This window comes from Fringilla coelebs, assembly GCF_963513975.1.
Source record: "Fringilla coelebs genome assembly, chromosome: 16".
Classification (NCBI taxonomy): domain Eukaryota; kingdom Metazoa; phylum Chordata; class Aves; order Passeriformes; family Fringillidae; genus Fringilla; species Fringilla coelebs.
The window spans coordinates 5,392,926-5,416,397 of NC_140042.1; the positions used below are offsets into that span (position 1 = coordinate 5,392,926).

Genomic DNA, 23,472 nt, shown 5'->3' on the forward strand with positions numbered 1-23,472 from the left:
ACCCTCAGCTTCAGTAGGGACTACACCACAGAACATAGGTATTTTCTGAAGCACATAAAACCTGAGGTTTTCAAATTAAAAACATGTCTAGGGCAGACAGTGGCACATCCTATTAAATTAACCAAGTTGACATGGATGGATAAAAGTATATTTGGAACTGGACAAGTTGTTTGAGCTGTTGTGAGGACTCTGTCAGTACCTGTGCTGGGAGGCAGAAGCTGATTGATCCAGTTTTCCCTGGATGATCTTGTGGGGGAGCAGAAGGTGCCTCCAGCTGTAAATCCCGACCCTTTCCTGCCAGGACAGCCCTGCAGGAGAACAATGCTCTTGTGTCAGACAGCCCCCAACCCATCCATGCTGGAAACAAACGTTGTTAGGGCTTGGTATTTACGTTGGGACCTACAGAGAGGGAGCAACTTGTTTTGTTTTTAATGGAGCGGTCAGGGAGAAGGATAAAAAGCTTTTTGATAATGCAAGGAATGTGGGGGGGGGGGGGGAAGGGAAGTTACCAAGATATGCATTTACTGTAAGTATGAAGAAGCAGAGGCTTCTTTATCAGACTGGCTCTAATGATGTGCCACAGTCACTTTATTTGAAAGCTTCATGGCTCACAGAAAAGTAAACAAATTCATTACATTATTTTTAAAAGAAGATTAACTGTAGTGTGTCGTCTGTTGGACAGCTGCTGTAGTAATCTTTTACAAACACTTTATAAATGACCACCCTCAGTGTTTTCTAGGGCTTTGTGTGGCTGGATTGTTATTTTAGTAAGTACCAGGGTGGCTTTTCAAATGAAAACGTTGTTTCCTGTGTAACAATTCAGTTCTACCTTCGCCCTAAATATTATTTTGTTCTCAGCATGAACTATAAAATGTCTTCTATACTAATGCAGCATATGTTGCTTTTTTGCATGTGTTTGCAATGAATGCTGGCCTTTCCATAAAAGTACTTAAAAAGTATTTTTAACAAGAAAAAGCAACTTCACTTTAGTGTTCTGCTTCCATTAGTTCTGATTTTTGCTTTCTTAACCTTTCTCTGGTCTGTGAAAACACCAAGTTGAAAAGATGAGTCAGAGTCATCTTAGATGATAGGTGAATTGACACTGAACAAATGTTTAAACCCCAACAGGTGTCTTTGGCAAATAAGATTGTGTTCAGGTATTGCCTTGTTTAACATTCTTTGGTTGAATGTCAGCAAGAATAACATTATTTAGCTCCGTGTCTGGATTTGTGTTTCAAAGCCCTTGACTGACACAAATTAATGTAACACCAAGGATTTGTGAACTTATAAAGTGGTTTTAACCAATCTTGCTATAAAGCAGTTGATCTTCTCGTCCATTCAGGTTCCAGTTACAGATTCCTTGAACAGGTGAGGGGGCAGCAGGGAGAGAAGGAAGAGCATTTCTTTCTCACCCAGTTGGCCTCCATGGGTGTCCCAGGCTCTAGCAGAGGACCAAACCTGGCAAGTACCTCTCTTAGATATCTGGGAATGCCTGCAATGAATCTCATCTTGCTATGGAACAGCATTTTATTTCTACACAACATAATCTCACACTGGATTTTCCAGGATAAACACAGTGTTTATAGTCAGATAAACTATTTAAAGCTCTTCATCTGTATGTGAAATATTTATTTTCATTTGGGATATACTGATGCACATATTTATGGTAATATGGTTTTAGATGTGAATGATTAACTGTTCTGTCTGCAAACCTAAAGAAATGTCAACCTTTGTGAGATATGTATCTGTGTATGTTTATTGAAGATTGTGCATATGTTTCCTCAAGATTGCTGAAGGATCTCCAAGAGGTCTTGGATGAAGGAGGGAGTTGTCACATCTTTGCCCTTGGCATAATTGAGATGAAGCCTCTGCATGGCAGACAGAGGTTTCCTCAATCCAGGGAAGTGCGTGCTTACACAGGAAACACAAACTGAGGATCTTCAGGAAACCTTACTGCTTCCACTGAAATGTTTGTGTGCTGAAAAAACATCCCCTGTGGAACAGCCTCTGCTGATCATATGCCCTCCTCAGGATTGAGTGTGGGAGAGCAAACAGCACAAGAAGTGTTAGAAATGGTGTTTAATACATAGGTGAAGGTTCCTGTAGTTCTCAGAGCAGTATCAGCATCTATAGAGGGCAGTTTGACAGATCTCCCTGAGTGCAGCATTTGCAGTTCTTGAAGTTGGGCATAGCAGAGAGGTGATGGAAGTATGGTGAACAGTAAAAATATGAAACCAGAACCTTCTGGTTTTAAATATTACCTGTGCCCTTTAATTACATTTATGCATGTTTTGTTCATTTTCCTATAGAAAGCTAAAACACTTCATTTAAATGTTAATTATTTCAGGCTACAAAAGAAGAGGAAGAGCTTATTGCAGAGGAAGAGGAAGAACTTACTCCAGAGGAAAAGAGGAAACTGGAAAGAAAATTAAAAAAAGAGCGCAAGAAGAAGGAGAAACAGCTGATGAGGGAAGCTGGAATCCCCATTAAAAAGGTGGAGCCCAAAAAGCCATCGGGATGTGAGCGGGCTCTGGCCTATTTAACCAGGTAAGAACAGTAAAACCTCTGCAGGTGCTGCCTACAGAAGTAAGCTGTAAACCAGTAACCCAGAGCAAGCTGTACCAAGCAATAACACATTAAAGGAAATTGCTGCAGTTAAGTATTAAGTTAATGTTTCATCTCAGTTGACACCCTGGAGGACAGTTGATCACCCCATTGTGTTTCTGTTACAGCAACAGCAGAGAGAAGTTAAGTATGGTGCAAACATTTTCTAGAAGGGCAGCTCCTGTCCTGAAGATCTTATGGTTGTTATATAAATATCATGGGCTTAGCCTGCACTTACAGAGATGAAAGGCACATTCCAAAAAAGATTGAGTTGAGAAAATGAGTTTTGTTTCTTGAGTGTGCTGTTCTGGGCAAAGGACTTCCAGTTGCTCTCTTTATATAAGCAAATTCCATGGAGTGGTTAAGCCTTACAGAGTCTGAATTCAACTACCTGCAGAATGTTTGGATATTTGTAGATTAAGATGGGATTTTGCCACTGTTTTAAAGTTAATAGTGTACAATGACTGATTTTTGCGTACCAAAGTGTACAGCAAGTATAGTGGCTGATTTCAGATTGTTAGCAATCCCTTCACCCAGTTAGCACACTTATTAGAAGACTTAAAATTCCAGCATAAAGCAAAGTCTGTGCTTAAACTAAAGAACTGCAGCGAAGTGCTCAGGGTGCCCCACAGACAGTAAGGAGGTCGTGTACAAAAAGGAAGATAATGGTTTTTTTTGCAAACTGCAAAATATACCCTGGCTGTAAGACCTCCAGAAGACTGGCATGTTACAAATAGTGGGTTACCACATGGAATTAATCCAGGGTTGCATCCCTGCCTGTGCTCAAAACTGAAGCATCCAGACTGTCTGAATTGTTACTTACCACTCGCAGTGGGGAGGGAGGAAATTAATTGCATTCCAGGCAGAGGGACATGTGCATTTTTGTTACATAACCCTCAGCATGCAGAGATAGCAAAATGACAATAATATTTTGATCTGGAAAACAGCTGGAGCAGTTCACCAGTGTTTTGAACTGCAAATGGATTGACAGTTAGCTTTGAACCGTCCGCTCAGCCTGCTCTCTGGTATGTGTGCTCTGGTAAATGGTGGATCTCCAGATAATGTATTCAGGTTTGGAAAGTAAAGGAACAAGTTGTAGGGTTTTGCTTGTTATTCCACTGTTATCTGTATGGATTTTTGCCTTGTTACATGGGAGAATATGAAATTCTATTTGAACTAATATTTGAACAAATTTGATTCTGGAGTTTCACTTAACCTGTACCAAATTACTCTGAAATAGAAAACCAGCTCTGTAATTTGGTCTTGTCATACAGAGTCTATGGGTTGTATGTGCAGCAATAGGTTGTGAGGGATTATTTCAGCAACAGACAATTTGAATTTTGTAGACTTAACAGGAGTAGTTATAAGATGCTGAACTGCCAGGCAAACACAGCCATAGTCACCATTCTAGCCCCAAATGTGCCTGGACCATCTTGAACCATTTTTAGTTATAGAAAAACATCTTAGTCCTCTTACACCTCAAACCTTTTTTTCAACCCAGTAAAACTGCAAAAGAAACAACTGGATTTAAATGTATCCAAGAAGTAATAGACTTGCTGGGGAAGGGAGACAAAAATCCAGGTTCTGGAAACCCATTGCAAGCTCTCCAGCATCTCAAGTGGGTGAAGGATTTCAGTCTACATGCTTTTGCAGGGCTACAGGCATGAATAATCTGTGGGAGGATAAATAAATCTTATAGATGCAAGAAATTAATATAATTGGAAGCAAACAAAAGAGTGCTGTGGATTTGTGTTTTGCCCCACCCACAATAAAGGCCTTCCATGACAGAAGCGTGGGTAAGTGAAGTGGCATGTGAGCTGCCTGATGGCATGTGCATCTCTTGTAGGACAGGTGGAACTCAATGTACCATGTGATAACTGGAACTGTCATTGTTATTTATTGAGGGACTGTTTGCAGCAGGAGAGCCCAGCTGTACAGAGCTGTGCCTCGTGCTGTCAGTCGAGGGGAGTTAATGAAGAGAGCATTGATGGCAGGAATCAGGCACACGGTGTGCAGGGCAGGGCTGCTCACTGCATCCTGCTCTTCCTGCTGCCTGCAGGGCAGCCCTGCAGCAGGATTCCAAGGGCTGCACACAGGCCCTGGCTCCCCTTGGCAGCACTGTGCCCCCTCTGCTGGGGTCCCCACTGCTGGCACAGTGTGCCACAGGCTGAGCAGGTCTGCCAGTTTTCCAGCTTTGTTATTTGATTCTAAAGACAAATGGTCCTTGATGCTTTCCAGTCTCCAGAGGGATCAAATTATCATTTTATTGGAAGGCCATCCTAGCTGGGAGATGCTTTTTTCACCATGCAAATGGCATGGCCACGTGCAACAGGAGCTGATTCCAGCTGCCCCCAGCTACTGCACCTGAGGATCTGAAGGGTCTCCCCTGTGAGCTGGGTGACTTTGATAGCCCAGATCAGCTCCTTACTCGTTTGAATGAAACCAGGCTGAGCATGACCAGGTTTACAGTCCTGGTGGAGGAAAAGCAGCCAAATGACTCCTATTTTATCCCCCCTCTCACTTTCTCTTGGCCTGTGTGGAAAAGAAAAAGGGAGAGAAAAAAAAGTCTTTGCTTTACCAATTTTTATCTCATCTTTTTCTTGGTGAGATGAGTTCAGCTCAGGTGGTTCCCAGCACAGTTCTCTTCCAAGGCAGCAGTTGGCAGAGAAAAGTTACTGCTGTCAGATCCCCAGCTTGCCCAGGGAGCACACAGGAAGATCTGTAGATGGAGAGAGGATTAAAAGTAGGGAGCTGAAGGAGAAAGGTTATAAAACTCTGGGGGAGAAAAAAAAAGTGAAATAATGGAAAAATCCCAGAGTGGTACTGAACAGAAGGAAAAAAAAACCCCAGTTACTTCAGAGGAATGGGGAATTAATTCAGAGGAATAGGGAAAAGCAGGATTGATGAAGTAATAGTGGTTAAATAAAGTACTCAAATCTCTTCCTTTTAATGATGACATGCCTTGTTCCTTTATGATGGTAAGTGATGATTCAGATTTAAAGGAAATACTCCATTGTCTGATTAGTGTGATTCTTGGAAAATCTAGAATAAAAATTCATCCTTTCTGAGCACTAGGCGACTTCAAGTGAGAAGATGTTGCAATTCTAGAGAATGGTAATTAGGTTTAATTATAACCTAACTGACCTTCTGTGGTGTTAAAATGTTGGCAGAACTTGTTTGTCTTGGCAAGCCACCCTCTCCTAGAAGCTGCTGTTCTTGTGTTTGCCTTGGAAAGTTCATTGCTGTATGGATCTGCACATATGGATTTCTCCATCACCCATCAAAGGAATAGAGAGAGAGATCTGAAAAGACCTCACTAAAGGAATGTGAAATTACAAGATTCATATCATCTGAAGTAGAAATAGTAGATAATATTATCTGGATGTGTGCTGTGAATTACCTAAGCCTTGCAGTACTATTTATCATGTACTAAAATTTGAAAAATAAGGTGCTGAAGTACAAATATTTATGAAATTATTTATGCCATACTGTTAGTATATGTCACTTTTCTTTATATAGATCTTATTTTTCTCATTGCCTAATTTAAATTCAGGCAAGATTCAAAGAATGTCAGAGATTTCTTTAAAGTAAAAAGATGCTTCTAGAATAACACAAACCAAGGGCATGTTACAGAAACAGAAAAGTGAGAGACAGGCAGAATTTCCCATGGCGTGAGGAAATCATCTGACTCTGCAGATCCCAAGGTGGTTTTTGCTGAGCCTGGTGGCAGCACTGCTGACAGCCCTGGACAACCCAGGGCAGTTGTTTATCTGCTGGGTTTGCACAATGGAAACAGATCCTGGTCCTCAGTCAAACTTTATTACAAACAGTGCCAAGCCTGGGAGATTTTAAAGCTGAAATGTTGTTCTTCCTTTCAAAGAATACAGAAATTTAAGGGCTGTTGCTGGAAGCTTTTTTTTTTATAGTTTGCTATTTTTATAATGTATGTCATATATTATATAGATGTAGAAATAGAAATAGCATATAAAAAGATTATAAAATTTTACTCCTCCTGGAGTAGAGGCTATCTGGAGAAGGGAATCAAGAGGTGGATTAGTGTTCACTCTGAAGTTTCTGATTTTTGAAGGAACCAGGAGAGGCTGTTGCTGGGCTGTAAAGTGGGCAGCAACATCTGAGATCTGTGGCCAAACAGCTCAGATGATGGTGGCCCTTCAGGAAATCACGGACCCATTCATCTAACCCCTCCTGGGGCAGGTGACTCCATTGGAGGAGCTCCTGCACAAACACAGCCATGCTCATTAATGTTGGAAACAAGTTTCTAATTTTAAAGCACCTCGAGTGGGCTTGTGTCACATTTAGTTTCCTTTGTTGATTCATAATGTTTCAAAGTTGTTTTAGTTCTCACAGTTCACTGTTTTAGCCAGGGTCAGTGATGGCTTTTGATACTTGATTCTGAATTTAAATAATTTTCAGTGATGCTGGCTTATATCAATATTAATTTCAAACTTGGCACTGATGTTGATGTTTCACCATCAACAGCTTAAGCTTTTAGATATGAAGAATTACTGATGAGCTAGAAATCTAAACATACACAGGTCTTTTTTTTTTCCTTCCAGAGACTGACTCCTTGGGTTGGATAGCAACTAACTTTAGCATTTAATGGCATTTCTCCTTCCCCTGCTCTCCAAAACTGAGATCGAGTTTCCTTCCTGATTGCAAGGTGCAGCATTTATCTAAGCTCATCAGTTATCTTGAATTTCATAAAATATTGGAGAACTGCTCAAGTAATGAATCTCAATTAGCTAGTAACAAAAATAGTGTGTGAACTTAAGAGTGAGTGTTGTAATTAGACACAGCAGTGTTCCTGAATTCCCTTCAACAATTGGGGCTTTAAGGTGTCTTGAAAGAGCAGCAATTCCTCAAAGATTAGGGGCATAGTGAAGGGGAATAGTTTTGCTTAAATAATCCCAGGGTTATTTTTTAAAGGTTCTGGGGCAAGCATTAACTATGGATGTAATTAATCTATTCCTACATGCTTTTAGTCATTTTGTCATATTCATTAGTTCTGCAAGAAGCCTCATGAATCCAGAGTCAGATACAGGATAAATTTGCATTTGGGGTTGTTCTGTTTTATATGAACTTGGGCAGGCACTTGCTGCTATCTGATTTCAAAGACTTGAACTTTTCCTAATACTCTAGAGATCAGTGAATTTGTTTTAGCACTTCTCCAAGTTTCTATCTTGCTTGACTTCTAATTTTTACCAGGGCCTGACCTGCCTCTAAGTGGGATTCCTCTCCTCGACCTAAAGCAGCGTGTCTCTAAAGCTGCAGGTTTTCCATTTGATGTTAAGAAAATGAGATCTTCCTCATTTTAAAGGCAGCCACTGTCTCTGTTGGTGGCAAAGGAGTCTCAGCTTGCTCAGAGTGAGTTACCTTGTCATTATCCTACACTCCCTTGTGTAACTTCATCTGATGAAGCCACCTCAGTTTGTTTGCAGTTCCCTAGCAGCCCTGACATTACTCACAAGCTCTACAAAGCTCTCTGTTGCAATGCCCACACCTTTCCTATTTTTAGGGTGTGGGTATGCCAGCAGTTATTCTGGTGGGGGGAGGTGGAGGGAGTGTATTCACTCCACAGATTTTGTGCTGCTTAGAAGCTATCCTGTTATTATGCTCAAGCACATCATCTTCTGCAGAAGACAAAGTTTGCTGGTAGGGTATATGAGGCAGAAAAATTGTTCTGCTGCGTTGGACCTGTTATTAAGCAAGTTTTTTTAAAATCATAGTGTTGCCCCACGGCTCATAAATAATTTCTCCCATCCTGGTGGCTGTGCTGGGTTTCTCAGTCTCACTGCCCCTCCAGTGAAGCAGCACATCCATGATCCTTCCTCTCCTACTGCTCCTTCCAGTCCCTGATGTGCTCTGTTGCTCTTCTTTGAACTCCTGTGCCTGTGATCCTTCTGGAATGTGACACCTGGAAACAAATGTGGTTTTACTGGAGCTGCCTTCCAGCAGAAGGGACTGGGGGTCTGTGATTCCTTCCTGCTCACTCTCACTCTGGCTTTGCTTTGTGGGCAACAGCATTGGATTTATCTTTGAGCCATAGGATGATGAGATTTTACATTGAATTTTCTGAAGAATAAAAGATTTTTTTCTTCTCCCCTCAAACTATTACTGAGCTTTGTGTAAATGACAGTGTTGGCATTTAGAATATACCACTATAGCTGTAACACATTTTTCAGGGTTTCTCATCCTTCTTCAGCCTTGCAGCAAGTCAGATACGCTCCTGTTTCAGAGTTGGCTTTATGAGACCCATTTCCAGGTGTCAGTGTTCTCATTATCCTCTGATTATTCAAACTGTGCATTTAGGATTCTGTGACTGTCACACTACACTCTCAGTAACAGCACTATTCAGCTTCTGCCTGTTTAATCAAGATGTCTGGTGGCAGCCTGAGTCGATGATTTTCATGCCCTGTGATAGAGTCATTGACTTCTGGATTCACTTTTCTGTATCTTGATGGCAAGTGATATGTAGATATGTGTTGGAGACATGCCAGTGTTTTTCTAACCCCCACATGACATCCACAGGATGTCAGATTGTGCAGAAATTGCTTTTAAAGTGTTATTAACTTCTTGCTGGGTTAGCTGCTTTTTATGGTTCTAATACAACAATTTCACTGCTTTGCAAGAAGCACATGAATATTTTACTCTTAATTTAGTGAGATCATGCAGATTACTGTTCCTTATCTATCCCTCTCGTCTTTTTCCACTTATAAATAATACAGCTCTCCAGAGTGAGTGAGCCAGACTTTGTGTGAAGAGCGCTCACCAAAAGAAAGGTCTTCCATTCAAATGTAATTTTGCAATGCAGATGGTGAAGGGATGCCTGCACTGGCACTGAACAGAAGACAGTGCTTGTGCAGGAATACTTGGCTCTGGAAACTGAATAACCAGGTTAGCACTCAGATGAGCCTGAATTAAGAAGTTGTGGCTCTCTGCAGATGAGAGGCACTGCATGTTGCTGATTTATAAGTGACAACACTTCTAAGCCAGAATGGGCACCGAGGCTTCTTCAGCTGCTGCTGAAGATAAACTTGTCAGTTCAAGGTAATGCTGACAAATAATATCATTTACTGAAGAGTCTAAAAACAGCAACCAAAAGAAAGAACAACAACAACAAACCCCTTTTAAGTGGCTCAGAGCCAATCTTAGCTATTTTTACCAAGAATTTCTGGGAAGAAAACAGACCTTAGCAATATATTCTGGGTATCTGTAATACTATCCTGGAAATGCTCCAGATGGACAGAATCCCTGTGTAAAATAATTTCATTCTAATAATCTCTAGCAAGTCCTCTCCACAGTTGTGGATTGAATTATGAAGATCCTAGGTACTTATAAATATTTTCAGATATATATTTTGCCATATCCAGCTTGTTGGATAAGCAGCTCTGGTTTCTAGAGACAAAATAGGTGTTTGGGAGGTTCTGACAGGTCAGGTTCTAAGACTTTTATGCTTAGTTATACCTGGAGGTTCTGAGATGTTGCAAGTATTTCTGTGGTATTTTCAACTCATTCAGAAATAAGTTTTAAAAACATCAATGATTGCATGATTTTCCAGCCAAATTAGTAAATGCTTATGATGCAACTCATTCAGCTGAGCTTTGGAAGAGCAGCTGGACTAACACAGCCTTCTCTGAACCAAACCTTTTATGGCTTAGCTATTAATATTATCCCGGATAAAGTATTTCCTATAGGGAATGGGTTTGGAGTAGCTTTCTTACCCCTTTGATAAGCACTAATGTATGGCTTGAGTGGAGAAGGAAAGGAAAGCTCAGGTCCATGGTAAATTTTCTTCAGTAGGAGTCAGTAGCTCTTCCATCTTTCAGAATCTGCTCATTGTCCTATTTAGTTTATACAGAGGAAAGAGATTTCTTTAGTAATTTCCATAACCATAAATGGTGACTAAATTTAACAAAGAAGAAAAATGGAATTGGGAATTCTAATCCTGCTTTATGGCTCTTTATGGCACAGATTATTTGTATTTCTAAATATTTGAATTAATTTTATGGAAGGTCACAAGTACACCTCTCAAAGCATATTTCAATAAAAGCTGCAGAGTGATTTACTTTGGAACCTTCTGTCTCTTTGCACTTCTACCATTTTTTCAGTGTGAAACAAAGCTGTCAAAATATTTACTTGGGCATTTTGTTCAAACATTCTCATATGGAAATAGTGTATTTAATAACATCATTAACATGAATTCACAAATCCTTTCATCTGACATCTATCCCTTACTGCATCAACTGAAAAATACCTGACTGCTCAGCCCCATTTAAAGAGATTTTTATATGTTTTTTTTAAACATACTGTCTCTATCTTCTCCCCACCATAGAAATGATAATTTGCTTTTCCGTCATACCTTTCCTGATAGCATATCACAACTGTGTTTTGATAAATAAATGAGAAGTATTGACACTGATTTATTTTCTCTTGTTATGACAGCTTTTGAGAAAGTGTTATGTTACCCCATTTTTCAGGTGATAAATTAAACAGTGATGAAGTTCGTGACTCACCAAAGTCCCTGTACTGTCCAAAGGTCTCCTTTCAGAGAAGTGAGATGAGGGAAAGTAGACTTAACTTTCTTCTCATCTGAGCACAGGCTCTGTTTTCTTTGGCCCTGTACCAATGTCTGCTCCCAGCAGACCTGCAGGGTTCTTCTCAATTCCTTCTTTTGAAAGTGAAGGTTACATGGATTTTGTTCTGTAGTGGCATCTCATCTTTGCTTTTATGTACTGATAACTTTATCAATAGGATGGCTAAAACTTCTGCAATTTTTCACATATATGTTGTCACAATTATAATTTGTATTAGCAGTACTTAACTGCTAATCTGCAAAGTGCTTCCTTAGATGGGGAAAACTAGATTACATGTCTTAAATCCATGAATACTCAGATAAAAATAGTTAAGGTTTCTTTGTCTGATTCTCTTTCCCGTAAAATAGCATCTTGATTTCCAAACCTGGTTTGGAAAAAATTAATGTCTCCTTTTTTAATAACTCATTTCCAGTAAAATAAAATTTAGTATAAATGAATTTTCTTAACAGTTTATTAAATGTAGCCATTAGATATTTATCGCTGACATGCGGCTTTCATCTTTCCATAGTATTGTACAAAAGAGATTGCATCTAATTGAATAATTAAGCAGCTTTAATATATTATTTCATCTGGTATTACTTTCAGAAACCTTGTGAGATGTATAAGGGAGATTCAGAAGTCTTTAATAACGGACCAGTCTGCTTCAGGACTGTATCCTGACAGTAAGGAGACATCATCACTCCTCACTGAAGTGCTCAAAACCTCACACGAGCACTTTGATCTTTTCCATTTGTCTTTGGAGAGAATTTGGCAGGTCAAATAAAACCAGAATAATTAAAATAATCCATTTCACGTACAAGTATTACAGCAAACTACCTCTTGATATTTTTTAACTGAAAGCAGATGGCAGGGGTTATTTACTTTATTTTGGGAATATTTCATTTGCAGGGAGGTTGCATTGAAGGAGTGTGAGGCACAGCTTTTTCTCCCAGCTTCTGAAGTCTGCTCTCCCCTGACTCTCCAAACTCCCTGCCTCACTCCTGGCTCCAAGCCCAGGCATCCCATCCTTAACCCTCCTTCTAGCTTTGAGAAAAGGCATTTTGTGCTCACCCATCTTCCTCCATTCAGACTAGCTTCTTGACATGGCAGAAGCACAAAAGGGAGTTTTAATGTTTTCTCTGTGTCGTAAAATTCAGATCTGGGAGAATTAACACCGCTACTCACTTCCTCAAACACATTCAGACTATTCATCCAGTGCCCAAATACTCATAGTGGTGGTGAGGAGTTTCGTAGCTCTAGGGAATCATTTAGACTAGTCAGCCAAAGCCAGAATTAAAATTTAAAATGCAGTTGGCAATGATTATTAATCAATTAGCTCCAGGGAGCTGTCAAGGCTTCCTAACCGGAGTTAGAATAACAAGAAGTATTTTTGAAATAATAAAACTAGTTCCTTAATAAAACTTGTCTCCTCCTTCACACATTTATTAAGAAGATGATGCCTAAAAAGGTATCAGTAATTACTTTTATATGAATGAAACTGAATTGGAATGAGAGCCATCTGCAGGAATCAGTAATTGGCAGATCAATTTCTTTAAGCATACATGACTTGAAATCTTAGTAGTGCAGGGTATTAGAAGGGGGAATCTTACACTGCCCTAAACACCTTGGTGTGACAGCAGATTTTATTATGCAGTGAGAGACAGCTGAATATCTCAGCTAAATCAAAAAAATGCGATTGGGCTGTGAACTGCCGAACTCTTCTGGGTTGATATTGATATTGTCCCTTTGTAGAGCTCTTCTGCAAAAAGAAGAGTAAGTAACCTCATTCTGTAAGGTTACAACCTGGGAGATTCAGATGCCGTGGGGTCGGCAGCACTCCATCCACCTCTGCCATACTTCTGATGGATGCTGCTGTGGGATGTCCAGGCTGGGATGTAAAAAATGACAAGGATGGCTGACATGTCTTTTTGTTTTGGGGTTTTTTTTAAGGTTTCTGTGTATATTCTTGTTGGTCCAGAATAACTCCAAATGTAGTACTTCTCAGATGCACTGTAAGAGCCACTTGTAGGATGGGTTATTTGAAGAGGGCTACATTTTTCTGTAACAAAAATGAACTTTGCCTAACTAGCCAGCAATAAAAATACTTGGATTTCATTTAGAATTTAAAAAAAACCCCACAAATGAAATTGCTGCAAAGTGCATCAAGGGCTGGTATCCAAATTAATAAGTAGCAGTTCTTCAGTACTATCCTAACAGAACTCACTTCAGTAAAGGGGCTCAGTAGGAATTTGACAATCCAAAATTTGACAGTTTGACAGTTCTATACCTACAGGACATTGCCATCAGAACAAGCCAGCTCTGTAGAAGAGTTACAGGGCCAGTCCTGCAGCACAGGCTCAAGGGTCAACTTCCATTTGAGGGGGGAATTTCCCCTTTCCTGGAGGGTGCATGAGGGAGTCCCTGGATACCACAAGGGATGGGATTGATTTGAGGCCAGCTATTTGTCAGGTTTGTCAGGCAAGGAGAGGGCACTGGTGGTGTCTGTTCACAGATGCTGCTGGCAGCCATCCTGCCAGGCCATCCTCCAGAATGCTGAGCTGGGTTTCACCCCTCAGGTTCTCTGAGACCGTGGTCCACCCTCTAAGTAGCTCCTGTTCCTCAAAAACGTGGGGAAACCCCACTGGGAAGGGTGCAGGAACAGGATTTGAATCTTGTGGGGAGGAGAGGCCAGCTGGGCTCCCTGTAGCTGGGACTAGATCTGCTGGATGCTGAGGCAGAAAGGAAAGATGTGCCTGGTTCTGGGATGTGGTGCAGGTCAGCATTTGGCATCACCTTAGCAGAACCAGAGCATTGCTTTTCCTTGTTACAGTGAAATACTGCTCTGGACTTTGGAACTGCAGAGCTCCCTTGGCTGTGGAAATCCCTTAGGCTTCTGCAAAGAGAAAAGCCACACAGGAACACCCAACCTGGCAAATTGAAGACATCTGGGTACAGAAGGGCAGCCCATTTTCAGCAGTGCTGCTGCTCAGTGGCCCAGCTGGATTAGGCACCTTCCCAGGGTGCCAGCATCACTTTGCAGCCTCAGGGCTTCCTGGAACAGCCTGTGCAGAACTGAGGAACACAAACCTTCAGCTCAGTGTAATGAGCACTAAATTGGTTCTTGGGTGTCCTGGCTGGTTCTGAGAAAAACCAATCAGCCAACTTCAGTATCCACATCCTCTTCCAAGGGGCCATTTCTTCATCCCTCCTTAAAAGCTTTCACAGATAAAGTTTCACATCAAGTTTTTTCTCTTCCAGCATTATTTTTAGCATTGCTATATGGAGAACCATGACACTTTCATGCATTTCTTGTGTTTTATTAATAAAACACAAAAGTTTGGGTGATTTTTTGTGGCTTTTGTTGTTTTGGTTTTTGGTGGATTTTTTTTTTTTTGTGATGGTGTACTTTTTCTTGTTTTGTTTTGTTGTTTGTTTGGACATTTAAAGTTTTGGAAGCTGATTTAAAATTTAGAAAGCAGTGAAAATTAGCTCCTCAGCTTGAGTTTGTGCCTTTGCAGGAGTGTTCTGTACCACAATTAGACGTTTTTTGGTGTAAGGAAGAAGAGAATTGACCGGATTTGTTTTTTCTGGGTCTGGTAGCATATCGCTCATCTGATCTTCAGAAAGCATTTATATAAATGGACTTGTGCCAACTTTTGGGAAGGATTTTACGTGCAGCTGGCTCCTTACATGATTTTCATACAGAGTGTGGGGCCCTCTTTATATCCTCGTACCCCCCAGGATGTTCTTCATGGGAGGGAGCCGTAACAGTTGTTTTCATTTTCCCTTTCCCTTATTTCTGGTGCAAGAATCAGTGTGACCAGAATTAAGTGCAAGAAAAGATGGACATCTGGAGAGGAGATGGGACTTTGGGATAGCACTGGGTTGTATATTCCTTGCAGGAGCAGAACAGATTGGTGGTGAAGGGCTCAAATTCTATTTTTTATTCTTCTTCTGTGATAATTCACCTCCTGTTTGTGTTCTTTTTATGAATGTATGTAAAATAAAAAGCTCATTTAGCTTAGAAATACAGTAATAGTAGCTGTGGGCTTTCAAGCCTGACCTTTTTGTTATTACTGAAAACAACAGCAAATTCTCAGCACGTTATTACTGCTATATATATAATTTTTTTTCAAATCAAAATGCAGTTTTGCTGCAGGGGGGCTAATGTGGATACCAGCAACTAAATAACTATATCAGGAAAATAATTTTTAAAGAAATTGCAAAGGTTGAATGCTGTTGGCATTTGCAGATGGGTTGGTGCCTGTGAGAAGCTGAATCACAGGAAGGGACCTCCGTGTATTGTACCAGATGTAAGAGACCAGGAGCTCTCCTCACGACCTGCTGCATGGTTTTGAGGCATTGTTACAATTTTCTGGGTCAACTTTTCTTCCCACCAATCATCTGTCTCATCTGTTTATACTTGAAGCTCTTCAAGGGAATGTCTCATGTTGCTTTTGAACAGAGCCTGTGGTGGGGGAGGAAGAGGATTTCTAGGCTGGCTGAAGCTGCAGGATGCAAACATAATATAAAACCTTACAAATAATGGCAAGTGATAAAAGTACATGCAATAAAAGATAAGCTGTGATAAATATTTTATGTAGATCTAATCAAACTTGGCTTTATGGCACAAAGGCCCCTTCCTTTCACTTTATAAATACTTTCTAAGAAAATCCTGTGACCTGTTTGCTGCACAGATATAATCAGATGCAATCTGTCCTAATACTGGACATCAGGACAAAAATGGGACTCTTGAAAGCACATTTATTTTTTCCTGCATGTGTGATTCCTAAATTTAAAAAAAGCTTCCTCCCCTTGCCTTTTCACAAGTCTATAGTCATTATACTGTGCCTAAAGCAGATGGAAGAATATATTAAAAAATATTTTTAAACCACAGATTGAAAAATGGTGCCAGGATTTTCAACCAAAAATGTGGCACTGATTCTAAAATCTGTTGACAATTTTAGCAAGTTTTCTTTTGGCAAACGAGCTCCATTAGTGTCTTTTCTTTCTTCCAGGAAAATAAGAAAAACCTTTATCTGAGTCATAATTTTGTTAGATTCCAAACTGGATTTGAGAATATCAGCATAAATATATTAACTTTCTCCAGGGATTGGAGTTGGGACATAAACAGATTCATCCATAACATGAGAAAAACACAGTTAAAGTCTATAGTTGTCTCTTATGCCTAATACTGGGTCTTACCACAGGTCTCTGCTTCCAGGATTTCAACTACAGCCGTTCCAGTCCAGTCTCAGAAAATCTATCAAGAATTTAAATTTTGGCTGTTCTTTCCAAATGAGGACAATCAGCATCACACACTCTTCAACTGAGATTTCTTCTTACATTGGATTGAGCAATGAAGTTCACCATGAGGCAGCATTCTGGGCATGCAGTTTTGTGTGGAACACCAGACATTCAAAAAACATCTTTGTAAAAGTAAATCCATTTTAAATACCTCTGAGAGAAATAGAAGAAACTCTGAATACCCCAATAAAAATAAACGCTTTTACGTTTCCCTTTAAATAATTGTACGTGTTGTAACTGGAGAAAAAATTATTATTCCTACTTCACTATATGCTCTATAAGGGCATGTGTTAAACTTCCACCCACATCCATATATTTTTTATATATCCATATAAAACCTCCATCCATAAAATGGCTCTTCTCCCACGAGAATGAGCTTATGCCAAGTTTTTGCCCCCTCTGTGCTGCTTCCAGAGGTTCCAGGGAGCCTCTTTGAGGTGCAGCATTCCCTGCTCACCTGTTGGCCATATGTGCATTGGGCTCACCTCTGGACTGCCCTGATAACAGCATTCAGAGTTTCCAAATTTGGGCCTTATAAGGGCAGTGAGTTGTCTTAAACCTCCGTGCATGGGGTTTTAAAGAGGCTGTAATTGTATGCATTGCACTGTGAAATATTCCAGCACATCCCTTGAGTGCCAAGGGTTTCAGCAAGGCTTTAAATATCTTTAAGGGAATTTTTTGGAGTGTGGTTGTTCTTTATTGAGGAGACACCTGTTATCCACATTTTATGGGTAGGGTGGTAAGCTCAGGAATGATGCTGTTTGCAGAGAGTTTGGGGAATAAAGGGTCTAACTTGATTCCTGCAAGCCTTAATCCTGTGCTATAACTCCTGTTCAGCCTGTCTTAGGATGGAAGGACACAGGTGATCCTTAAGGACAGGTTGCAGAGTGGTGAATAACTGTGTATCAAAACAGAAAAGTACCCAGAGGAAGAATGTGACCATTTCTGTGTAGTGTTGGTGATGCTTTTAATGTTTTCCATAGATCTTTTAATGGAGCCCTGACTTTGGTGCAGTGGGCCAGACCCGTGGCTCTGTCCCTCCTTTGAGGGAAGCTTGGGGATGTCAGACATGGGATAAATCACAGGAGAGCTGCAGGAGCCTGTGCTCTGAGCTGCTACTCAGGGCTGGAGAAAACTTCCAAGTTAATTCCCTGATGCTGAACCCGGGCTGTATGCTGGAGAAATCCAAATTTGGTCGCAATTTTTCTTTTTCTTGGATAGATACCGAGGCTGAAAGGTGTATCCAGGGTGGGCTGCACTGCCAGGGGTACTCATCTGGAGCAGTGGATGTAGGTGAGGTGTCCTTGCATCTGGCACACAGCAGTGCTCTCTTGTGCTCTGGAAGGTGTCAGCAGTCACATCCCTGTCTGTCTTTCTGCTTTCTTGAGACTTGTCTCCCACCCAATAATTTTTTCAAGAGGAATCAGTAGAATGGTTGATTCTCAGCCCTGAGCTTTTCTGCACTCAGTGATTATTTGCTGCTTGTGACAGCTCTGTAGAGTTTTGTCCTGGCCAGTAGTCTCAGCAGATGCATTGTGTTGACTTCCTGAATCCAATTTGTAACAATAATGTTTTTCTCTTACTGTGTTTCTGGAACCAATTTGCCTGCTTTCCCTTCCCCATCTCCTTCTCCCGGGACACCCCAGCGAGAGCTCTGCCCTGCACGCTCCAGTCGCCTTCTGTTTGCCTCCTTCCACTGCCTGAATTCCCATGTTTTGAGAGCAGATTTATGGGAGACGACTGTAGACACACCAAAAGTCATTTATGAGATAGACCAGTGAGAATCTTGGGCAACTTTTCTACATGAGATTCTCCTGCTACAAAACAAAAGCCCAAATGTAAAATTTCCTAAGCTGCTTGATTTATTTGATTCATTTCCTCTGTCTATTCAATTTCAAAGCCATTTAAGAAGATCATTTGCACAAACATTTAAGTTCTCTTTAACTAAAGTCAACCAATGTGTTTTTTCAATGAGCAGAAGCTCATAAGAAAGATTCAAACATTAGCTGTGTAAAGAAGGCAATTAGTGTTTGTACAATATATTGAAAATTAGCCCGAGGCACGCTGGAAAAATACATGTTTTACACATGTATATTTTTCAACCAATTCCATAGTTTGTACTAGATCCTGACACAGATCATTCCAGAAGCTACCAAATGAATTCAAACTGTGAAAGAGGTTGCAATTGTCTATAAAAAGAGGGGGTTTAACTATAATGTGGTTGGTTTTGTTCTGTATATTTGATCACTCAATGAAAAAGCCTTTTTTCCTGCTGTAGTATGTCAAGGAAGCTTATCTGCATGTAAGCAGCAAAATGAAATCTCTCTTGTGTTGTAAGGGTTGAAGGTTTCTAATTTAGAAGTTGAGCATTTTTTAAAATGTACTAATGATGTCATCCTGATAACAGGAGGCACTCCTCTCATTTTATCATGGAGTGATACTTTTCCATAGATTTTAAAGCTGTCATAGGAGTAGGAAAAAGCTGCCATAATCATAGCAATCAGTGGAGAAGTTTATTTAATAACTGTTGGGGGAACAACTATCATGTTATCTGTATTAAAGATTGTTTGTGCACCCATTATCAGGAGTGTTTTGCCCACAGTTTGGTAGGAATTCGGGTCAAGAGAAGGACCGTTTTCCTGAAGGGGAAGAAACAGGCATTTTTGATTCAACAATGAATGGAGTACCAGTTAAAAACTGTGGAGTATTTTCTGAAAATAGCACTACACCTTTAGCTATCAAGGAAAATACTATTTTTTCTTGTTGTAATAATGTAGTGTTTAATTCTAGTAGGACGGATCACACAACAAAAGGAATGGCTTGTGAGGCTCTGGGGCTATAATGGACACAAATGTACTTTCTGCAGTTGATTATGTTAAAGTATTTGTTGTTTATATGAATTACTGTGGTGTATATAGAGCAGAAACTTTCAGGAAGAGAAGCTTAAACTTTTGTTTGTTTCTGCAAGAGAATTCACAGGAGTTAAAGTCCATATGGAGTCTTGGATGCAGGAGTACAACAACTCTCCTTAACTTGTAGAAGTGAGCATATGGTTTTGGTAATAGGTTAATAAGAGCAATTAACCTTATAGTGCACTCATTTGTTGGTCTCAGTTGTTTATAAACTAGGTAATAAAGATATTTTAACATCCTATAGTTTTATAGGAGATTAAGTGAAATCAGGCTGTATTTTTAAAGTTTCAATGCCAACAATACTCAGATGATGCTGTGATAGAAACATAAAATTAGCAGAGTAGAAGATTCACAGTACTCTGTGGTGTGCCCAGCCAATGGGTATCATCACAAATGTTGAAATACAGAGAATAGTTTAGAGAAATACAAGCATATGTTAAAGGTTTTCATTAGCAGAGGAACTGTTTTCCTGTGATGCAGTCACAGATCTGTCACTCAGCTTATTCTTGTCACCTTGCAAAGACTGTAATGTGAACTGTTTCCAGGCTTTATTTACGTAGAAAAGAGTTCTAAACTTACCTTCTTCTTCTTGAGCATGAGCCTCATAAAAGAACAGGCTAAAAAAGCACTGTCATTACTTTATTTTGTTTGTTTTGAAGGACTTCCTGCAGAAGTCCCAGTTTTCTCTTAGGGGCTGCTGTGTTTGCCTGGCTAGCAGAATCAGTGGGTACAGATGAGCAAGTTGCTGTTGGCCCCACAAACTGCACCCACAAGAAAATCCATTTTTACTTCATTCTCTGTTGGCTCCTCACCACCACTTCATGTGGTGTCATTTGCTGTCCAGCTGGGCACCTTGCTGCAAAGACACCAAGGGTTGTGTGATTTTGATTTACAAGGACTTGGGTTCTAGACTGGGGGTGATGGGAGAAGGGATGCTTTCACCATAATAATATCTTTTTATTTGATTCTATAACTTGTATCAGTCAGCTTTTTGGCCTTCTGCTTTTGTGCAATATCTGTTTTGCAAACTTTTGCCTACTTATTTGGCTACTAAATTATTATTCCAAAAGAAGCCTCTAAACCAGCTCATCTGCAGAATTTAGCTCGAGCACATAAAGGATGATTGATATATTGTGGTTATTGGTTTTGTCTGTCCCTCCTGATTTACTGTTAATTGTCTGATTTTTACCTTATATTTGGTTATAGGCTATTTTAATATATTTAGCTGACGATAACCCTAATGAGCTGTAATTCTTTGTCTTTATTCTGAATTTGAATATCAAGACAATAATTTCTTTCTTTAGGTTTTCTTCAGAGGCTTCCATGAAACCTTTCTATACAAATTTGTGGTCTCATTTTTTTTCTCTTTCATTGAATTGACTGAACAATGTATTTGCTGGTGCAGCATTCACCAAAGATGAGGACTCTTTTGCTTTATTAGACTTGACAGTGTTTAAACAATACTAATTCTCAAACCCAGCTGGCTTTTCAGCTGATTTCTGTGCTCTCTATTGCTATGTAAAACAAGCTGGAACATTAATGGCATCTTGCATGCTTACCCTCTGGAGGCCTACTTTTCTTTAGAGAAAAATCAAATGAATGTGAAAGTTTCTGGGTTTTCTCCTTTTTTTTTTTTTTAAATGATACTTTAGTTTACTGTCAGATTTTGTACATGTCACAGTACTAATTTTCAAGCACATTATTTTAAAAAGTAGTCTTCATTTTATAGATAGATTTACTGGTTTGCTCATTTTTTAATAGAAATAAATGCCTTTATCTAAACCAAAATATACCAGCTTTAAAAACATGTTCAAGATGCACATGAATGGGCTATTTTAACCCAGCTAAAATTTTCTATATTGAAAATGTGTTTGCCAAACAGCCAACAAACATTTGCAGATGTTAATCATTTGTTCAGCCTCTCACTTTTAGCAGTATTGACTATTCTTCATGAGAGAGAGTGAGAGACATAAAACCCCCATTTTTCTAGCCTATAAATATAAATATTTAAGTCATGCATTTAGACAAGCTGAAGCCTTAAAACGTTTGCTCCTGAAGGATGAATTTTGTCTGTTTAGTGCAGCCGTCTGTGATGGGCTGCAGCCAGTGCTGAGGTGACCATTGTAGCACAAGTCTCTCCTTCCAGTCCTTCAGAGGCTGCTTAATTTCATATAAATTTCTGTTAATTGTGAAACAGCAACTTTCTGAAACCCAAGATTGATTCTTGTCCTCTGCACCTCCCCACATTCTCAGTTAGCCCTGCAGCAGGGGTGAGGATTTGGGGTGCTTGGTTGTCCTGGTCAAATGAGGGCAATGACTCGTCATAAAGGACTGGCCAAAGCTGAGGAGTGGGATTTGATATTTAACTTCAAGGAATCAGTGCTTTCTAAAGAAAATTTCTAACCTTCTTGGCTATGATATCTCTTACAATTTTTTGCAGAAAAGCCAGGTGGCCCTGTACAAAATGTGTGCCAGTATCTGTGTCCCACAGTGCCATGACATTCCGTGTTGTGCATACAAAGTCCCTTGGAAGCCTTGTAGGGAATATCTTCTAAATAAAGAATGGTTTGATATCACAGTATTCCATTTAAGCAATTTTTCCCCCCCTAATTTTCTACAGCTGGTCTAAAAAGCCAGAAGAATGGAAGTTTCAGAAGACAAGACAGACGTGGCTTCTCCTGCACATGTATGATAAAGAGAAGGTTTGTATTCACGCTGCTTTTTTTCAGAACAAATATGATACAGTCTTATACATTAGTTATAGCTATTTTTTATTAACCAAAACTTCCTAGTACTAGCCATGCACTTGTCTCATAATTTTTAATAACTTAAAAATTACTTTGTTTTTAACCAAGATGCTGAAGCATTTTAATTGCTTGTCATTGATCTTTTTATTTTGTTAGTGATCATTGTCTAGCATTGCATGCTAGATTTTTATACTTGATGTATAACAAGAGAGATGTACTTGATGTATAGCATAAAGAGAGCAGATTCATAATATGTTTAAATCTGGAGTTTGCTGAGAATTTGAGTCATATCCTTAGTTTGAATTTCCTAGTGTGGAACCCAATACTGCAAACCACAGTTCTCATATTGTTTCAGATATCTCTGGGCTCCATGGAAGATATACAACCATATTGCCAAGATGTTAAAATAGCTCTCTCATTTAAATATAAGTGAAACCTGATGTTGATTGTGAAAAGCATAAAGTATAACCAGAAGCCAGGCTTGAATCCATACTGAAATCTGTTCATTTCATAACTTAAAAAACAACATTAATTGAATTTCCAATAAGTATCTGACCATTGTGGTATCAAATGAGGGTGTCAGGTCATTCATTTTGTTGTGCAATAGAACAAACCTCTGCCCATTTGCACAGTGCCTCACTTATTGGTTCATTTTGTTGACATTCAGTTAAGTTTTGCTGATTTTTTTGTGTGCACTTGGAACATTTACTCATACCAATCATCCTGACCCAAATTAGTCAGCAGCTCTAAAGCCAATCACCTGACATTGGGTGTTACCTTTTTAGACAGCCAGATAATTAACAGCAGAGTTTCATGAAGGCAAAAATGTTCACATGGTGTAAATACTTTTAAAAGTTGGGTTGCAGAATACAGATTTGATTTTGTGTTCTGCCTTGTTTGTTCTGTCTTCTGTTTTTTAAGTTTCTCTCTTTAAAGCCTTTATCAACCTTTCAAAATCAGTGTATGCTCTTCAAAGCTACCTAGAAATTGTTTAGCAGGCAGAAGGATGTTTTTACTTTTTTTACCTGTTTACTTTGGGGTTTGTGTTGAAATATGCTGGGCCACAATGAACGGTAAGTAGCATTTGTTTTATGTATCAAAACACAGTTTAACTCCTTATTTCTCAACACTGAAACAAAACTTCCTTTTTCTTAAAATTCTGATGGAAGTGCTCTGATTTATTTGAATTCACATATTTTGTAGTTTAATAATCAGAGGAGCATTGAATATGAGCTTCAGAGAATGATTGACATCTGCATCCACATTCAGTGAAGTTAATAGAACTGCTCAAGTGCTTATAATTAAGCA

General features: G+C 39.6%; 1 protein-coding gene across 1 annotated transcript in view; it reads left to right on the forward strand.

The window, feature by feature from the left end:
* Positions 1-23,472, forward strand: part of CHLSN (cholesin) — a 138,988-nt gene that overhangs the window by 92,521 nt on the left and 22,995 nt on the right. The window contains exons 3-4 of the mRNA XM_084216249.1: positions 2,348-2,547; positions 22,038-22,119. Coding sequence (XP_084072375.1) covers positions 2,348-2,547; positions 22,038-22,119 — 282 coding nt within the window. The remainder of the gene's footprint in view (positions 1-2,347; positions 2,548-22,037; positions 22,120-23,472) is intronic.